General features: G+C 39.9%; 1 protein-coding gene across 38 annotated transcripts in view; it reads right to left on the bottom strand.

Annotated features, from left to right (window-relative positions):
• EPB41L3 (erythrocyte membrane protein band 4.1 like 3) overlaps positions 1–20,436 on the bottom strand; it is a 236,963-nt gene that overhangs the window by 22,459 nt on the left and 194,068 nt on the right. For 20 of the 38 annotated variants that reach the window (XR_001897203.2, XM_031658720.1, XM_017951564.2 and 17 more), the window contains 7 exons: positions 19,255–19,473; positions 18,812–18,899; positions 13,322–13,474; positions 9,594–9,691; positions 8,709–8,884; positions 5,034–5,254; positions 1,129–1,689 (listed from right to left, as the gene is read on the bottom strand). Coding sequence is in view for 37 of the 38 variants with exons in the window: in XM_031658720.1 (XP_031514580.1) it covers positions 1,129–1,689; positions 5,034–5,254; positions 8,709–8,884; positions 9,594–9,691; positions 13,322–13,474; positions 18,812–18,899; positions 19,255–19,473 (1,516 nt within the window). In the remaining variant the exon portion in view is untranslated. The remainder of the gene's footprint in view (positions 1–1,128; positions 1,690–5,033; positions 5,255–8,708; positions 8,885–9,593; positions 9,692–13,321; positions 13,475–18,811; positions 18,900–19,254; positions 19,474–20,436) is intronic. The other 18 variants (XM_017951568.3, XM_017951571.3, XM_009192446.3 and 15 more) reach the window with 3 other exon arrangements.

Raw genomic sequence — 20,436 nt, 5'->3', positions numbered from 1 at the left:
GGCAGGGGCGTGCATGAGAGCAACTGGGGCTTCTGGTGGCAGCTTCTATTATTCTTCCCCGCACTCTGTTTGAAGCCTGGAGAAAGAGAAACTGCTGGGCTGTTCACAGGGCTGTGGGGTGGTGGGAAAGGAGAGCAATTAACAGGAAAAACTACTGGCTACCATGCCAGCTTGTCCAATTGCTCCAGTGGGGGACAGGAGCCTGCCCTGCAGCAGCATGCCTTCAAGGACGGAGGCTGATAGTTCAGGGTCTTTCCCCCACTATGTCCATGTCCGGCTTGCAGCCACAGAGGCCCAGCCTTACCACACTGTGAAAACGGGGGGATTTTGAGGCTCATACTGCAGTTGAAAGAATCGCTGTCATATTATCTGCATTGGCATGGCTAGCACTGGTGAAATTTCAGCCTATCTTTGCATTGTTTGAAAACGTCAATTTAGTCCTTTTCTGATTGTGTTTGAACACTGCTGCACTGCATGCTGTTGCTTCTGGGCCTGTTTCTGCCCTTACCAATGGCTGATGTCATGTGGGTGCTTTCAACTGCTCTGACACAACACAATGCGGGGTCTGACTGACAGACCTGTCTGTGAATAACAGTGACTGTCCGGCGATGATGAGCAGAGGGCGGTGGGGACATTTCAGGATCTTCAGGGAGGAGATACCTTTGCAATTTTAGAAAGCTACCCAGGTGACAATGATACATCCCCTCTGGGGATGCGTTCTTCCACCTCTCCTTGACTATCATTTGAGTTGAAACAACTCATCATCGGTCTTATATGTGATTTACCTTACTAAACAATAACTGATCAGAACTTTCAGCTTAGCCCTGATCTTTTACATGGCTAATGGGTTACATAAAATTGACTTCTGGCTGAGTCTTTCATCCCACGTAGAACTCAGTGGGTAGCAGAACGATTCCGGGTTGGGCTCAGACTGCTACATCCACATGGTGTTGTGCCTAACCCTGGGGCCCAGGTTGGACTCCCCAACACACAGAAACCTCAACATATTGGCACAGACAATAAATGAGGCTCTGAAAGTAGGACCACTATGGCAGCAGCCGGCTAACACTGTTTCGGACTCAAGCACGGAACACGAAGGGGAAGCGTGTTCTATGCCGAGGTACACACCTCTTCCTCTGAACTGTCACTCGGGTCATTGTCTAGGGAGGCGCTCAAGGAGGCCGCCTTGGGCTCCAGGTAGCAGAGGCACAGAGCCAGAGGGAAGGAGAGAGTGAGAGCGTATGGCACTGAGAAGGAGGCAGACAGCAGAAAGAAAAAGATGAAGAGGAAACAGGGCACGAGGGACGGTGAGCGGATCGGGAGGTAATGCTGCAAGCTCTGGGGCAGGAGGTTGGTTTCAGAAAGGTTGGGGAAAGAGAGGTACCCATCATCATCTAGGAGGGAGGGGAATGACTCGGGGAGCTGCAAGGAGAAGGAGAACAGGGTGGTCCCCTTGCCAGTTTGCTGTCTGTAGCTAAAAGCCACATCTTGATCCCCTAGGTAAGGCCTCCCTGGGCCATCAGAGTCCAAGGCGGGCTCTCCGGGCATGTGCTCAGCTCTAGATGGCTCGTAACCTGGCAGTTTGCAGTCATTCTCCTTACACCTCCTACGGAGCTCTGTGGGAGATGTGGGGGCACAATGGGCGGATGGGGGTGACAAGGGACATGAGTCAGTGCCAAGCCCAGGTGACTGATGTGAAAGAGACAGAGAGAGACAGAAAGCAGCAAACAGAGGTGCAAAAGGACAAAAAGAAAACTGCAATTAGTTAATTTTCTTATGGGTATCAATATAAAATTGTAAAACAAAAATTTTAGCACTAGGGTTGCTCATGAATGTTAAAAGTATTCAAGCTGCATGCCAATGTTGCCACAAATGGCTACATTTCTCCCATTAGACCATCATATACAGGTGGAATTCTTTAAAAACTCAGAACAGAAGGTATTTGTGGGCAATCCCAAAGTCTACACATTTCACATGATCAAAAAATTTCATTTTAGACCAACACTCTAGAAAGTTTCAGGTTTTGGGGAACAAACATAAGTAAATCTGATAACTTAAAATCAAGACTTTCAATAACCTTCTTCTGATTTTCAGGTAGCAGAGCTGTTACTATAGTTCAGCTAGATTAAAAATAAAGATGAAATCCAATCCAGATTTTGATTTTAAAAAAAATCTCTAACATTAGTCCTTTCCTTGGTTATTCAGTTACATCCGAAACAGAGTTTACGTTCTAAATCAAGAAGTTTCTGGCCCCACTCCTATCTGATAAGTAGTTACAATCAGGGATTCGACACTTAGCACTTCTGAATATCTCATTCCTCAAAAAGAATTAAAGTTCCCTTGAAAACTCCATTTTGGCTCCTTTACTTAGGACATTAGTGGAACTTCAACTCAAGTGATTTCAACAAGCTAACTAGAAACAACAATGTGTTTTCTTGTAACACGCTTCGCCAGTATTTACTTTCTATTATTTATGATGCATAATAACAGAAAGACATAATTTCCCAGCCTTCTGATTTTTCTTAGCAGATAAAGGGCATGTTTAGATCTTTGGTTTGAGGCCTTAATATAATAACAGCAGGGTTTTCCACAAGTGCTCCCCTGGTGAGCGCAAACTTTAATGGGGTAGGTGAATCTACTTCCCCTCTCTCTGGGTCCTGGAAGTCTCCACCACCAGTGCCAGTTTCCTCTGCAGGTGGTGGAGGGGTTGCTGGACAAGAAGGGGAGGAAGGAAAGCACACAAGTCCCAAGCAGGGAGGTACCTTCCTGTACCTGCCCCAAGCCCCTGGGCAGGTACCGGAGCTGCTGCAGGCCGGGAAGTCCAAGTTTGAAGGTAATGAGACTCCTGCTGATGTCCGTGTCACTGCATGTGTGTATGTGTGTGTTTTGTCCAGTGGCCTGACAGCATGGAAATTACCCAGCCTGCCTTGTGTGGTTATCCAATCCTGACTTGGGGAGAAGTGGTAAATATAGCGACAGAAAGAAAATGCACAAATAAAGTTACATCTGAGGCATGAGGGAAAGAAAATGCACAAATAAAATCATAGCCCTTCGGCATTGGAAGGGTCTCTTTCTACTATGAGACAAGTATGTCTTTTCCCACACACTCGTATTTGACATTGAAGACGGCACTTTAAACAGGAACCTGCACAAATCTCATTCAACTAAAATAATGTAGGTGCTACACTCTAACTTCTGCATGAAGACAACTGTCCTCCAGCATGGAGGTGAGGCGGCCCCATGATCTGGGGGATCCCAGCCTGGGAAACGTGCCTCCTTGCCAGGCAACCTAGTGGACCAGCCTTTCAAGAACTATTTTCAGTAATACACTTTCATTTTGGTTGAAAAATAAGTACCTTCTCGGTTACTTTTTGAAGATGGAGTAAGATAAAATTAAGGTTTATTTTACCTTCCATGCTGATTATTGAAGTCATTTCTAAGACAGCTTTGCACTGGGGAAACCAAGCCAGCCCACATCTATCCAAGCACCAGATTTCAGCTACAGGCTTCCTGAAGATGTTCTGCCCACAACGCTGGCTTCTCAGAGACTCAGGCTATGAGGCTGGCAGTGTCCTTTGTCTTTTTATTTTCCCACATCACAAATGGCACCCAGTGAGGACAGCTTAGTGCTATGATTTACATAAACAAACTTGTGGTCTTCTAAAATCAAATAAAGCAAAAATGTCTGGCCTTATCTTGGGAGCAAAACTAAAAATCATTTACATTGATGTGTCACTTCTTCATACTTATACATCCACGGGAATCTTATGTTGGCATGGCGATTTTGCAAAATGTTAGAATAAGAAGAAGAACCACGTATTGGTTTTTTTGGGTGGATTATCTTCTTTTCTGTCCCCTTTAAAGCCTTCCTTGACTGAACAGACAGGAAGAGTGTAAAAACAAAATTTAGAACAAAGCACATTTTAACAGCAAAAGTTATCGAAATAGCCCTGCCATTATTTCCTACTCTGTGCCTAATTTTGTGTTTGCCAAATAAATGATCTTATCCTAAAAAATAAAAGATGATGGATTGGGTCATTTGTAATATTTTAATATAACTACAAAAATGATTTGTCTATGTTAAGATGTCGCTGCTAAATTCTTGCCAAAAGGAACACTTTCCATAGAATCCGGGGTACTGATTCTCCATCTCTATTTGAAGAGCCCATGTACAAAAGAGCACTCATGAATCAAATTTACTCAAATTTTAGGATAACCCATGGGTTATTACGAGCATTTTCATTCTGCTATTTCCTCTTACTCTATGCTCTGTACAGGCCAGGAGGCACTCTGTTTTTCCATTATTATTAGGTATAAACCTCCTGAAGCGTTTTTTGACTTTTAAAGTATTTTTCTGAAAAGTTGCTTTGTAGTGCTGATCACCAGAAAAAAAATAGTGTTTAAAAATTATGTTAAAAAAGATACTTAATTTGGGGTGAAACGATGTTACGAAGTTTAATGAATTAAACACTGAAAGAAGAAACTGCTGCCAAACTCACTTTTTATCTTCTATTGCAACCTTCTGCCTTAACATCCCTTTTCAAAACACGGCCAGTCACTACTCTGCTGATTAGATTGTAAGTAAAAACATATAGGCTGTGGTCATGCACTTATAGTCAGAAGAATGGTAATATGATAATTGCATATCTAGAAAAATATGCTGTACTTGGGTAGGAGAATGGGGCCAGAAACAAAGAAAACAACTTTAGTGACAGTTCTGAAATGTGAGCCCAAACAGAAAAGTGTAATACGCCACCAAAAGTATTTTTAAGATACACATACAGGACAGCTATTGAAAGTCTTACATAGCACACAAGTTATTAAAATACAAATTTTCAAAGAGCTATGAACGAATCTTTCAGAGGAAAAATGTTGAAACAGGAATCATAATCTAAAAATTGTCATATGAATGTGACCAGTGCTGACATATGATTTACCCTAAATCTCAGCACATTCCTGGTTTACAGCCTCAGCATCATTTAGTCATTCTTAAAAGCTGCAGCAAGCTCTAGCAGGCAGTCTGGGAGCTATACCTTTCCCTCGTGCCGGATGGCCGAGACAGGCGTGACTTCTTCCCCCTTCCTCCGTTTGTCCTCTTCCTCGTCCCGCTCCTCCTCGGCCTTCTTCTCCGGAGTCACAGTGGTGATCAAGTTGGTCTGAGAGATGCCTTTTGTTGTGGCGTACTGGCCAGTACCAACCTCTGCAGCAGACACAGAATCCTTCATGTATATTTCATGGTTTTCATTCACTGATGCTAAAAGCAAATACAATTGAAGAAATAAAATCCAAAATAGTTAGGTCAGAAGACAGATGAACAACACCAATTATATCTTTACTGAAAAAAAAGAATACCATCACAAAATACCAGGTTTGTCTTGAGAAAACAAATCAGTGCTGCAGGGACCTTCCTGTAAGCACGAGCTTCCTGTATTTCCCATACCAGTGCTTTAACATTCTTGAAATGCTCATGTCTTGGAATGTCCTCTCTCCTCAGGCTCTCTGGTGAGGATGTGTGTAAGAGTGGATGTGAGTGGAGGGCCACGAGGCGAGGCTGCCGCTGGGCCTGTTATCACCCGGAGTCACCGGCTGGCACTGGCACCAGTCTCGTAGTGGCCAATTCCACACCTAACGGCAGTCTTTACAGTACACAACTGCTCTCACACACTTGGCTCTTTGGAAGTGCCATTCACCAAGAAGCACTGAACTGGTTTTCTTCTTATTATTAATGTTGAAAAGTCTGTCACTCTTACAATATAAAAGCTCCATGGGTAATAACAAAAATTAACCATCTTGGTGGAGATTATAAAATACATATGGCAATTCTATTCGTCTAAAGCACAGAAATGTTTTCATTTCTACTGCATTTTAAATGGGCTACCATAATATGCATATACATTTACTCATCTCTAATATTTTGGGAAAACACAATGAATGTTGCTAAATGAAATTCATGCAAATACAAAACATGCAAACGCAAGAGAATAAGACATAGCCTTTCATGCCAGCTAAAACGTCTTAGTGAAAAGATGCTTAATTAAGTTAAATCTTAAAATTTGGTACTCATTATTTTAGGTTTCAGATATAAAATTTATTAAAACTTATAAATGTGGCTTTTCAAATACACAGTAACTAATCACAGACAAAATATAATCCACGTTATTACGTCAGGAATTTTTAAATGTAAATAAAAGGATTCTGAAATGAAATCCTCTCTGAAATCCTTTTGATAGCTAAACTATGTCACTAAAATATCTTCACTAAGACATTTTATATCTCTTTATACTATTGAAAAAGCTCATATGAGACAAAGCTTCCTAATAGACCAGTTAGGCCACCCTCTGTAAGATGCAACCTTGCAAAAAAGCGGTTGATGTTGCAACATGCAGCTGTGCCACCCAGCTCAACAGCAGCAGAAAACACACTAGAGCTGGCAGGACTGCGAAGAGTGAGAGACAGCACATACTAACATCACTTTTGGGCAGGGAGAAAGAGACAGCATGACGTTAGTACACTGATTTCACAACTGTCTTCTGTCTTCTCAGCAGTCATTATCACACTAAAGGTCATAAGGAAAACAATATTCACAACAAATGTGTTCCCTGGGGTGCACACCACTGAACAAAGTGGATATTCAGGAAAAAAAAGTGCGATTCTACAAAGTTCCTCAAATACTAATAACATACAGAAATAGGTAATAGAGACAACCTAAAGGAGAAAGAAGAGTCAATAGGATAAACCAAAAAGAAAAGCTTCAATGTTAACATGGATATTTCAATATCTTAATTCAGCTAGAAACAGTCCTGATAACTATTTTATTCAAAAGGGCTGGCTCTAAGTTTGGTATTCCGGAAACTCTTAGAAAACACACAACGGTAATGAACTTCCTAGGCTAGCTCACAAAAGCCTGTAGAAATAATTATTGATATAAAATGTGGTATATATATACACCATGGAATACTACTCAGTCATAAACATGAATGAAATCATGTATTTTGCAGTGACTTGGATGGAGCTGAAGGTCATTATTCTACCTGAAGTAACTGAGGAATGAAAAACCAAATACCATACGTTCTCATGTATAAGTGGCAGCTAAGCTATGGGTATGCAAAGGCATGTAGAGTAATACAACGGACACTGGAGACTCAGAAGGCAGACAGTGGTGGGCGGAGGGTGAGGGATAAAAAACTACATATTGGGTACAATGTGCACTACTCAGGTGACAGGTGTACTAAAAGCTCAGACTTCACTACTATACAATTCATCCACGTAGCCAAAAACCGATTGTTTGTATACCAAAAGCTACTGAAATTTTTTAAAAAATGTGAAAAAGAGTAATTATCAATATGATGATTGAGATAATTGCCTATGTAACAAGAGTGCTTTCATATATATCTTGCTTTTCACAACGGCCCCATCAAAGTCTGAATATAATATTCCTATTGTAACAGATGACTACAACAGACCTGAAGAACTGAAATCATTTGTCAACCACCGCAGAGACAGAGGGCAGCAGAGCCTGGACTTCAATCTGGATTTACCGATGTCACATGAGTACAGTTCCCACCTCATTAGTAACATACATAATACAGCACTAATAATGCCATTTTGATTTCTTCTGTAAACTGTTCACAAAGTATTCCATTAGAAAAAGACAGTTGTTTTTAGTTGGGAGATTCGGGGAGCACCTCTCCCCATCAATCACCCAGCTGGTGAAATGGGGAAGGCAGAGCTGAAACTCTCAGGGGTACAGTGGCAAAAAAGGTAGGGAAGGAGATGGTCTCAGGCACTTGTAACTTTTGTTTATTTTTATTTATGTTTTTCCTTATTATTTAAACCACGACCTGCATACCAGAAACTCCTAATTCTTTTTACTTGCACAGGATAAGATCTTCTATTAAAAACAAACCTCCAGGTGCTCCAAATTAGAAGACAGAGACCCAGACATGATTCAGTTCCAGAGCATTGTTAAGCAGGCATGCCTTGCAGCAGAAAGCATACCTCCATATTACTCCAGAGAGCAATCATGAAACTGTTTGATAAAACAAAACCCTACTAAAAATTCACTGTTGTATTATCCCCTAAAAAGGTTGTTTGAGTGATCATCTCTCCATTTGACTAATTTGACTTGGCAGTACAGAACCCCTACACAGCCTGTTCTCCCAGTCCATCTGGGGTAGTAATTAGCACAACTAGGAGAATTTAACTTACAGCCCTTTGCTCCGTTATTTGCATGTCATCCTTTCTACCAGCTATTATCAACTAACTGATAAAGGTCACACTTCATTCATGAAGATTTTTTAGAAACAGAAATAAATGTAACTTACAGATTTATAAAACAAATAGTCTTAAACCTACCAATCCTTTAAGACTTGTTGGCAAGAGAATCAAATCACAGAGTATGTGACTACTATATTTAGAATGAGAGCATCTTTCTCCAAATTCGGGGTGTCAGTTTAAGAAAGCTATTTTCTTCATTCCCTGATGCCATTCTTTCATGTAATTTTACATAAACCTGCAGATGTTAGACTGACAAAGGGACTTTCATTTCACTGGGGGAGACTTAAAAATGTGCCATTCAGTCAATGAGCAACAAATGCTTTTCAACGTACAATATCCAGGAATATCTGTGCTTACTGAAAGCTCATGACAGTTTCATACTCTTTTTGGGGTAGGTACTAAGTTACTAAGGGCCAGTAAGTGACGCCTACCTCCATCCAAGCTGCGAGACATGGTATAACGTTTGCTGGAGGAGCGTTCAAAGTAAGGTGCTGGGCGATCTATCAACGCACTGGCTCTTCTCGTTTGCGCTTGTGTCCTGCCACTGTAACGAAACTTGGAACCCAAGGTTAAGAATTTCTTGGGAGGTGCTTCTGGTAACAACAGTCTAAAGAGAATAAAGAAAAACAGCAGAAAGACTATTAAGTACAATATTGAGAGTGCTTTTTAAACTTTTTACTCTGAGAGGTCGTGTGTGTTGCGTGCTAAACGTTTAACATACAAATTGCAGTTAAATAAATCTGATTTCATAAAAAAATGCACATAGTATATATCAACTAGGGATGTTGTAGACAGGAGATATGCAAATGAGGGTTGTACTGAACTAGATGAACTTTTAACATTCCATGCAAAGTAGACAGTCTACGGTTCTATAAGCCCAAACAGCAACTAAATAGATTGATATTAGTTAAGAAGAAGAGTGATAATTTGTTGTTGGGTGCCTAATTTGATGGGTCTCATACCATGCATAGGTAGGTAAAGAGATTCAGGGATTAAGAAATCACTGAAATAGTAAGGAATTGACATAGTAAGGAATAGATTGGATATTTGAAGTGGACACCTTAAAAATAATGTAAAGACACTAAATATACTAAAGAGGAGGAGGTTGGGACACGTAAGTACATGACAAATTACGGAAAATCCTTCAAATTTACTCTTTTCCTAGTTCTTTTAGGATTTCTTATCAAGAAATATGGTGACAATGAACTTGAAGGAATAGAAATAATAAAATTCCATATTTTTCTTATTGACAATCTTTTTCAGTATCAGTGATGATAATTATTCCTTAGAGAAAAAACAAAATAATCTCTTCCTACCTGAAAAATGTATGATGCTCAACACATACTTTCCATAAACGCTTGGCAGCTCGATGGTTTGGCAGCTTAAACCCAATGGTGCTTTCAAATTGTTCAAACTAAATAAAAAAAAAAATACATTGAAGAGTAAAGTTTAAAATTATAAATAACAGAAGCCCTGTAAATAATTTATAAAATCATACTGCCACCAGAATTTAAAAAATTTACTTACTAGATCAATTGCTACATGCATAATTCATGCTATACACATTCATTTGTTAATTTCGAAAATGTGTCTTTAAAATGCTGCAGGTACAAGTAGCCACATTATGCATACAGTAAAATGTCTTCTGAATAAGTGTGTATCTTATGATACTACTGAAAACTAAACAAAAAAGGGTTTTTTTTAAATTTATTCCAGAAATCAATTTGTCCTGATACCACTTTTAAATTTTATTTTCATGGTTTCTCAATGACACAATGACTTCAACTGGAAGGTACAGAAATGAACCAAATGTTTACAGATATAGTCTACAGCATTCTTAGAAATGACATTTTTCTCCTAATATCTGGTCAGGAAATATGTATATTTCTTAGGTAGTTGATAACTTGGTGTCGAGACTGCCGATTTTATTTGTGTGTTCCACTATGGATTATCGTGTTAAATGCTAACGTCTCTCTATATCATACGTAAGATCAGAGATTGGGGGAACATATTTTCATATCTTTTAGCATGTACATTTCAGATGATGCTTTATCAGCCATCTGATTTTTCGAGGTGAAATACTCATCTCATTTCCTGCATAATATACTTTATTACTGCAGATGCACAGGTTTTCACATTGTGAAGAAAGTACACATCAGACCACCAGAGGGCAATCATCTTAAACAGTAAAGGCTTCCCCAAAGAGCAAACAACCAGTGCTACTGCTATAATCAATAGCAAAAATAATTTATGTGGCAAAGAACCGAGGTGAGGGGTCATATGCATGGCATGTGAGATACAATCATGTTTGACCTCTATTTCTTGCTTGCTGAGGATGATTAGGGGAAGTGGGAAATACATCACAATTGCTTCAACCGCAATTACCTTTCCCAACTTCTTATTCACTCTGGATGTTCATGCGCAGTGGTGTTTGTAAAAATCACTGCTGTCCAAGGGACCCAGTCAAGACAGATACAGTGTAGCTGTGACTAAACCATCATCCATTTATTCATCCTGCAACTAATATGCACATACTATGCCAATGCCGGGGTTATATGGAAGAGTCAGCTCGCACTCTGCCACAAGAAGCTGGGAAGAGTCTCTGCCAACCTCTGTAGGCAAGGAGGATGCAGGCTCCTAGACTACCTGAATAGGTATTAATAGTTTATTAGTATCTATTTCTCTGTGTTTTATATCAATTTCTTTCAACTTCTTCAGAGCCTGTGTGTTCCCAATAATTTCTTCTCACTCCTCTCAGGCTGTAAATAAGATTGTAAAAACAGAGAGAAGAGGAGTGAAACAACAGCTTTTTCTGAGCCTGTTTCTGCCAGCACCACAACCCCATCTCGCGCCTCACTGCTAAACTTCAGGAAGCAGAAGCCACTACCTGCTGCCTCTGCTCCTCACTCCTGACCTCAACACGCCCTGGCAGGTGCTCCCCACACCTTTCTGAACTCTGAAATGTCATCATGGGGCCTGACTGTCAAGTTCAACATGCTTTTGTTAGTCCACACCCTGCGTGCCCCTTCTGTAACATATGGTACTACTAGCTAACCACTTTCCTCTGAAACTCATCTCCTGGTCATCCAGCAGCCTATGTTTCTTCTTTTATCTCTCTGGCTGTCATTTCTTCATCTCCTTGACCCTTTCTCAAATAGTAGTATTATCCAGAGTTCTAGTTTTAGGGCCTTTTCTTTCTCTAACTTGTCTTGCTCTTTGAGTAATTTATTCCATGTCTAAGGCCTTGAATAAAATATATAGTTGACAACTCTGTTCAACTCCTTCTTATGCAAGAATTACTCCCTGAAAATCTGTTCCAAAGGGATCTCAATTGTTTTTCTGTAAATTTCCCCCTTTTCCCTCCTGCCTAATGTCATCTCCATTGGCTTCAATCATGCAAACTGAAAACCTTTGATTACCCTGGACTCTTCCCTCTTTTAATTCCTTCCTCCATCCTGTCTCTAAGATCTGCTGCTTCTGCCTCTCAAACCTCTCTCTTGAATTTGTTCCCTCCAGTCTATTCCCAGAGCCTCTGCCCTAGTTTAGGTCTTATCACATCATATTTCTAAGTAGTTGAATTTCATTAAGAAATCTATCATTCCAAAATATTCACCTAGTTGTGTCACATCCTGATTTAAAACCTCCCATGACTCACTAGTGTCTGCTGATTCATTTCTCCAGCTCTCCCCTCTGGCCTCTTACAATACTACGCTCACCCCATGCCTACAGAATATCATCTCATTTGCATCATGCTGTTCCAATCAAAGTATATGAATCCGTTTTCCTGCTAAACAGAAAAGTCCTTAATAAGGAACAAGGTCATATTTGTCTTTCTATTTCTAATACCTGACAATAAATAGGTGCTCACTTAACAAATGTTCAATGAAGTCAAATGACTATCTATTGGCTATAAGTTAAACACATAATCTTTAGGAAATATTTTTAAAACACTATAATTTTAAGTATTTACATGAAAAGCCTACAGATTATTTCAGTCATCATAGATGGGTATGATGTTATACTCATATTAAACATCATTACATGCTTTATATTTCAATTTTTTGTTGTTTTTGAGACAGGGTCTTCGCTCAGTCACCCAGGCTGGGGTACAGTGGTACAATCACGCTCACTGCAGTCTTAAACCCTTGGGCCCAGGTGATTCTCCCACCCTTGGCCTCCCAAAGGGCTGGGATTACAGGCATGAGCCACCATGCCCAGCTGACATTCTGATTTTAAAAATTGCATTTTCCATCAAGAAACTCCAGTGGAGAAATAGATTTTGAAGATAAGAGGTAACTCTATATTATATCAGAAAACATTCAGAGATATAAGTATGCTAGAATCTTTGAGCTTTGACTGCCTCAATTATACTAACCACACCAATTAGGAATTCAAGGTATTTATTAACTATCTGTTAAGTAAATAAGAGAAGATACGTGTTACTATTATGTACAAACCACTAAGCAAGATATAAACACAAGTTGATCATGGAGGCTGTTGTCCAAGGAGTAAGGACTAGTTAACAATTTTGATTCTCTCATTAGCTTCTTTGACTTATAAAAACAACAAGCATATATTGAGCTGTAGAACGTTGACATAATTCACACTCACTGTCCTTTGTTCTAATATTCCTTGTACCTTGAAGTACATGACCTCTAAGCTTTTCACTTTAAAGTACAACCCGATTTGTAGGACAAGTAGAAAGAGCATGGAGAAATAACAACAGGATGTGGAGGAAGAGATTTATCCATTACTATTTGAAATATACACAAAATTATTCATGAAACTGGATTTTATATTAAAATATATTTTTTAAAGCCCTTCAATTAATGTATGCAGTAGGAAATATTGGAACAATATAAAAAGGGAGAGACTACTTTATTTATTACTGTTTATTGGGCAAATCTACAATAAATTTTCTCAGGCACTTAGATGCAATTCACTGTGTCCCACAATGCTCAGAACTCATAAGCAGATAATTTAAATGTTTGCTTGCTATCAGGGATTTTCCTCCTAACGCACATGCAGATGTGGGTATACTTACCTCTCCTGGCCGGATCTTAATGTAAAAGTTGTTCCGTTTGTATGAAATCTTTAGAACCTTGGGCCAGGCAAATCTGTTTATTCGCAGCCGGTCGCGATATATCAACAGACCACTTGCACAAACTCCTAACATAATTTCTACCCCTTCTGAGTCCTGGAAAAAACAGCAAGAAACAACAGATCAGTATCTAACTTATTTCCATTTTCTGCTGGGTATAATATTTAAGCATCCACGACAGAAATATAAATGGCTGGTTTACATATGCAAAATGATGCAGCCATTTTTAAAACATTACTATTAAACACTAGCCTTTTGGTGAAGATGTTCATCACTATGGAGAGGTTTGTTAAGAGTAAAATCTGCTCTCCCAGGTGTCTCAGACTTATAAAAGTAAATACTGCACACCAAGAGGGCCCAGCCCATGAAGGTATGTTAATAACAGTCGTAATAGTAGCCATAGTTCTCACTTGTCAATTGCCAGGCACTGCTCTGCTTTACATATATTCACTCTTTTAATCTTCACTGTGATTGAGATGGTTGCTTATTATTCCCATTTTACAGATGAGAAAATAGGTGCAGAGTCCCAGTTGAACACAGCCTGGTTCCAGAGGCGGCACTCTTAACCAACAAATATGCCAACAAGATGAACCCTGGCTTTTCCTATGAGGGTTTTGGTTGCTGTTCCTTCAAAAAGAGCCCACATATTTTTAATAGACCATTATTGTCAGAGTAAAATTTAAATATGAAATAGGTTTTTTTTTTAAGTATGAATGAATAAAAAAATATAAGAATGTATTTTCCCCAACAACCACCATTCCCTCCACACAAACACACTGCCCAGTGGTAATCACACTTAGCAATATGGCTCACATATATAAATAATAAATTTTTTTTAAATATGTGTATAGTTTTTTTAAGAAACAAATGTGAGATCATACTAGAACTGCAACTTCCTTTTGCTACCTGCACATTTCATGTTCAGGTAATTTCCTAGGGATGTGTGATGTCCAGCGGTCATTAGAGATGTTGTGTCAAGCTTAGGAGATATACCACATGCAGTCTTTCCCCATGTTGTATTCCATTTAAGTCAGGGTAAAATGAACATCTGTGGTGGCCATGAATGAAGGAAAAAGATAGGATGCAGGCAGGATTATATGTGAGGTCAGAGTCCATCCCTGGTCCCACTGATTGTTGGAATCAGGGGACAGAAAGGGTCATGAGCTGACCACCCATCGGAAGCGATGCCCAGATCTGCTGTCAATGCAAGGCAGAAGATGGAAATTTCCAGAATCAGAAATACATATACTGGTCCATCTCTGGGAAATGTAAGTTTGCCAACAAAGCATAATTGGTTTAAAATGAAATATTTTACTTTGGAAACGTATCATTCCATGACATACTGAATTACTCTGCAGGAGTGGAAATATTTGATGGCAGGATATTACAATATAATAAAATTTGAGGAGAACTCAAAGACCGGAAACTGCCCACCATTTATCTAGGACTTTAATTTGAAAGAGTGATTTAAAGAGCTATAACCTGATGCTGACACGCAGCTGGTATTACTGATCCTTTAGAACCAGTCAATCTGTCTGCACCACCACTCAGAGCTGACCACCTTACTCCATTGGCAGAGTGCAGGAATGAGGAAGGACAGCCAGAATCACTTCTCTTTGACTCACTTTCTTTTTGGTAACTATAGAACAGGACTTTAGGAAGTGTACCTTCAACCTACCAACGGAAAGGATATTTGAAACCTTTTCCATTATTAGGTAACAATAAAACTTTTAATAAAAACCTTAATCACCTGTTACTTCTTTGAATTTTAAGAAAACAGTAGCTGCCTTCTTGAGGAAGATAAGAAGGCTCTGATGCCTCCTCTTCCTGTCTCCTCCAAAAAACACCTCTCTGTGTCCCAAAATCAATCTGTTATCTCTAGTACACCCTTAGCAAAAGGCACTGAAATAAACTATCACTTGTCTTCCTTATCCTGGAGACAAAAGCTGGTTGAGAGCAGGAGCTCTGTTTATCTTTGTAATCTCACGGCCAGCGCACTGCCTACCTTGCATGCACGAAGCCATTACATGTTTGTTGAAAGAAAAGTGAATGAAAAATGAAAATGACAGAAATGAGTGCAGTTTTTAATTGGATGCAAGTCTCGATTTCATTAATTGCATGGCAAGAAAAATGATACTTTTCATCTCAAATTTTCTGCCACAGGCCACAGTACTGAGGTTGGTTTGAGAAATCTTTTTTTTTTTTTCTTTTTTTTTGAGAGGGTCTACCTCTGTTGCCCAGGATGGAGCACAGTGGTGCCATCTTGGCTTACTGCACCCTCCACCTCTAGGGGCTCAAGCAATTCTTGTCCCTCAGCCTCCTGAGTAGCTGGAACCACAGGCAGGTGCCACTGCACTCGACTCATTTTTCTGTTTTTGTAGAGATGGGGTTGTGCTACATTTATTCAATCGGGTCTCGAACTCCTCACCTCAAGCAATCCGCCCGTCTCAGAGTGCTAGGATTACAGGTGTGAGCTACCTTGCCGGGCCTGAGAAATCTTTGGTTTTAAAAGTCATGACAACAGTATTTGTTGAGGACATGTGCATTTCACTATCAATAAATACAACATGTGCACTCCCTTTAGCAAGGAGCACTGGGGTGGACCTGAATAGTCTCAGTCATCATGAAAATAAAGGGGCATACGATTTCTTTAATTCGACATCAGTGTTCAAACTTTGCCATCCTTCAGCATCTACTGCTCTGCGCGATATCCTATATGGACTTATATCTACATTTCAGAATCTTTTTTTTTTTTTTTTTTTTTTTTTGAGACAGAGTCTCGCTCTCTGTCGCTTCAGGCTGGAGTGCAGTGGCCGGATCTCGCCTCACTGCAAGCTCCACCTCCTGGGTTTACGCCATTCTCCCGCCTCAGCCTCTGAGTAGCTGGGACTACAGGCTACCACCACCCCCAGCTAAGTTTTTGTATTTTTTAGTAGAGACGGGGTTTCACCGATGTTAGCCAGGATGGTCTCGATCTCCTGACCTCGTGATCCGCCCGTCTCGGCCTCCCAAAGTGCTGGGATTACAGGCTTGAGCCACCGCGCCCGGCCCAGAATCTTACATAAAATAAATGACTCTGACAAAGCCCATCAAGATGCACATTAAATGACAAACAAGCCGAGTCAGATGTACAAAGAAAAAACAAAACATTTAGAATAGGTTTTCCAAAACATAGGACCTTTGTGTAATATGCGTGTTTATTCTTCATACAGGATTCCAGCTCAGAAGTTTTAAATGGATTGTAACGCTCAGGGTCTTTCATACCATCAACAGAAGCCAGGCATCTCGCTCATAACCGGAAATTAGCTCCAATTTGTTTCAGTAAATTTCCTTCTTCAAATGATGGAGTGTGGTGGCATGGGAAAACTGAATCCATAACTGAATTATCTGTCATACTTAATATTCAGAAAAATTTCTATAACGCTACATTTGTACTTCCTTAATTTTCTTTTTAACTGGCATAATTTCAAATCACATTATTAAATGAAAAAGGCAGCCATCTATTTTAATGCTGTAGCGATAGCAATGTTAAGTGATTTTATATTTACTGATAGAAACACTGATACATCCTGAGGTGTACTTCCTGAAAGGTACACCCTAATCTTTTATTTATTTATTTATTTCCGGGCAGTAAGAGAATCAAAGTGTGTGATGTAACTCAAAAATAGCTTCAGATTCACTCAAATTCTCAGGCTCCCTTCATTTCCTTCTTGTTTCCTTATCTTTTAGCCTCTTCAGGGGAAACACTAAGAGAAATTTAAAAATCTTAATGTCTGCTCTTATTTTCATTTTGAAATTCTCACTCTACCTTGTACCTAATATACAATAGAAACATCTTTGTTATCTGAGTGCAAAATAAGTGAAAAAGTGTAATAATGAACTGGCAAGTAAACAGAGCTACACCTGCTGTCGTAATTATACGCAAATGTCAAAGAGCTTGGCATTCAACGTAACAGCACATCCCTGGTGTGAGCCTCTGCCAAGTCACAGAGATTTTGCTAGCGCTCAGGCCTTGGAGAGCTCATCCTACGTGACGTGCAGAGTGATCCACAGCAAAACCAATCAAACCTGCAGAGATTCCAGGGCCCCCATTCTCCTCCCCAAATCCCTGGGGATTAGTCTGCTCTCCAAACGCTAACCAAAGCGCAGCCCAACTTCCAGTATCGACAGAACCTACAGACCACAGAGCTCCCTGCAATGGGTCCGCAGGGGTGCTGAGGCATTTGCTTGAACAGAGCCAGCTGAAATTCTCTTCATTTCCAGGCCCCAAACCCGACTGTGTAAGACACTTGTTGGCCTGGAAACCTGTAACTGCACGTTCTGTGTGAGTCTCAGACCATGAAATTAATGACTAACCCTGTCCATCAAAGTCAAACACACATCCCTAAACAGGAACAATGTCATCCTGTTGGACCCAATCAGAAGAAACAACCTCTGACCTTTAACATCGACCTTTTAACCCTGCTAATGCATCTGAATCCAAACCTAGGATCCTAACAAATTTTATATGTTTTGCTAATAAAAGTTTTCATAAAAATTTTCTTGTATTTCCACAGGACTTTTATTCTGGGCTGTTTAAAAAGACTAGTAGTCCTACGTTCATTCTACCACTACTGAAAAGTACAGAGATTCCAGAAAAAGCATGACACGGAGTCAAAGCTGCTTTGTGTATCCTCACAATTGTAACCCTGCTACAGTCTCAACCCAAATTCTTTCTTCCCAAGACTCTGTTCCCAAGATACACCTTTAACATTTCATCGATCACCAGTCAACGAAGCAAACCTTAGCCTAGGTGAACTTTAAAACAACAATCTTATTTCAGAGTTCTGATTATTTGTCAGAGTACCTAAACTTTGGAGGTAGACTTCTTAAATTCAGTATGAATTTACTGACTGCCTGGTATGTATCCAGGTAGGGCCACAGACAGTGTCTGGCACTTAACAAGTGTGACGCTTGAGTCTTGGACAATTGGCTAAGTTTGGACAAACAGACAGGAAAGAGGAGGACAGTCCAGAGATGGACATAGTCAGGGAAAGCGTAGAAGCAGCGTCTGATGGGAGCAAAGGTCATGTGACAGCACAGAGTGGGAAATAAGACTGTGATGGAGAGGCAGGGTGAACTAAGAGCTTGTTAAGGGTCAAGGCAGGTTTCTAACTGCATCAAAAGGCCATCAGAGGCTTTGCCTATCATGGGCTTTCAGAAGGCCATGCCCAGGAGTCATACAAGTTTGAGACACAAAGAGCAAACCCCTCATTAAATATCAGAAAGCTACATTTGTTGTACCGTGGAGTAAAGCTTAAAAGACAAACAGAGATTTGAATTCTCAAAGGTTTCATTTACATTAACTGAAGTAAAAGTCACCAGTTTACAGTGATAACAACATCGAGTTAAATAACAATATATAGAAAGTTTGGGGTTTAAAAAAATGCATACCTTAGCATGATGTAAATCTACCCCGTACATGGACAATTTTTTGGCATTTTCCAAGAAATGCATCTCTGCTTCTGCTGGCGTCATTCCTCTGATGAGAAGAAAAATACGTTACAATGATGCTTTTCCCTTCCCTGGTAGGCTGCAATACTTCCCACTTAGCTCCATGCTATCTCATAAGAAGAAGTCCTATGGAGGCACCAGCAGACACATGAGAAAAGAAGAAGAAGAAAAAGGGCTTTGCAAGAAAGCACTACAAATGAACACCTGGATGCTCTGAGTGAGAGCTTACCCATCTCAGAATTTTACCGCGCATGGACCCACACTACGCTCAACTCTCGCCGTTAATGGACGAAATCAGTACTGTGAAGAGGTGGGTTATATGCGGGACACTCCCCCATCAAGGCACAACTTAAATGAATGCGCTCAGGGCTTCTGCCTCTAACCTGTGGCTCTTGTGCAGCTCGATCACTTTGTCTTCCAGTTCTTTAGTGTGGTTTGGTGCAAAGCGGAACTCACTAATGTAATCGCTCCCACATTCATCCGGGTCATAGTCTCCGAGCTCTGATTGGACAGTGTAGGAGCCCAGCAAGGCCAGAGTAACGAAGGAGCAGGGCAGCCTTCCGGACACGATGTCATCTCGCAACTGCAAGCAGAGGTAGTACCTTCCAGAAACCGAAAGCACAAGACAACAAAGGCCAGCATGAGGATACAGGAAAAGGAGGTCACTTGGTAAAAATTGTGGGTAAATAATTTCTCCCTGTAGAACCTCTCTAGGATAAATTTTCTAGCATCTATATATTTTGATATTTCCTTCATACATATTTGTTCTAGATAGAAGGGAAAGATACTTGGTTACAAAAAACAGTATTTAAAGGCATTTAGAAGCAAGTCAACGTTCATAATAGGGTTTTATTAATAAAGCAAGTCTAAAAGAAACTTAAAGACATATTCTTCTAACATCTTTTAAAATAACTTTTAAAGTCAAATGAACAGTCCCCAACACATTTTCTGAAATCCTTGGGTGGGGGAATTATAATGTAAAAATGCTCTTAAATACAGTTATGTGCCACAAAATGATGCTGCAGTCAATGATGGATCACATATATGATGGTGGTCTTATGAGACAAAAATGGAGCTAAAAAATTCCTATTGCTTAGTGATGTCATAGCTATCTTAATGTCATAGCATAACACATTACTCACGCATTTGTGGTGGTGCTGGTGTAAACAAACGTACTCATATAAAAGACTAGCACATACAATCACGTGCAGAACTTAATACTTGATAAGGATAACAAGTGACTATGTTACTAGTTTATGTATTCACTATGCTATACTTTTTATCATTATTTTACAGTGTACTCTTTCTACCTGTAAAAATGCAAAGTTAACTGTAAAACAGCCTCTGGCAGGTGCTTCAGGAGGTATCAGAAGAAGGCACTGTTATCCTAGGAGATGACAGCTTCATGTGTGTTATTGTCCCTGAAGACCTTCCAGTGGGACAGGATGTGTAGGTGGAGACAGTGATACTGATGATCTTGACCCTGTGTAGGCCTAGGCTAATAATATATGTGTTTATGTCTTAAGTTTTTAACAAAAGAGTTTTAAAAGTAAAAACAAATTATA

Source organism: Papio anubis, chromosome 19, assembly GCF_008728515.1.
Source record: "Papio anubis isolate 15944 chromosome 19, Panubis1.0, whole genome shotgun sequence".
NCBI lineage: Eukaryota > Metazoa > Chordata > Mammalia > Primates > Cercopithecidae > Papio > Papio anubis.
The sequence above is the reverse complement of the archived record's forward strand: the minus strand, read 5'-3'. Positions and strand labels throughout refer to the sequence as shown.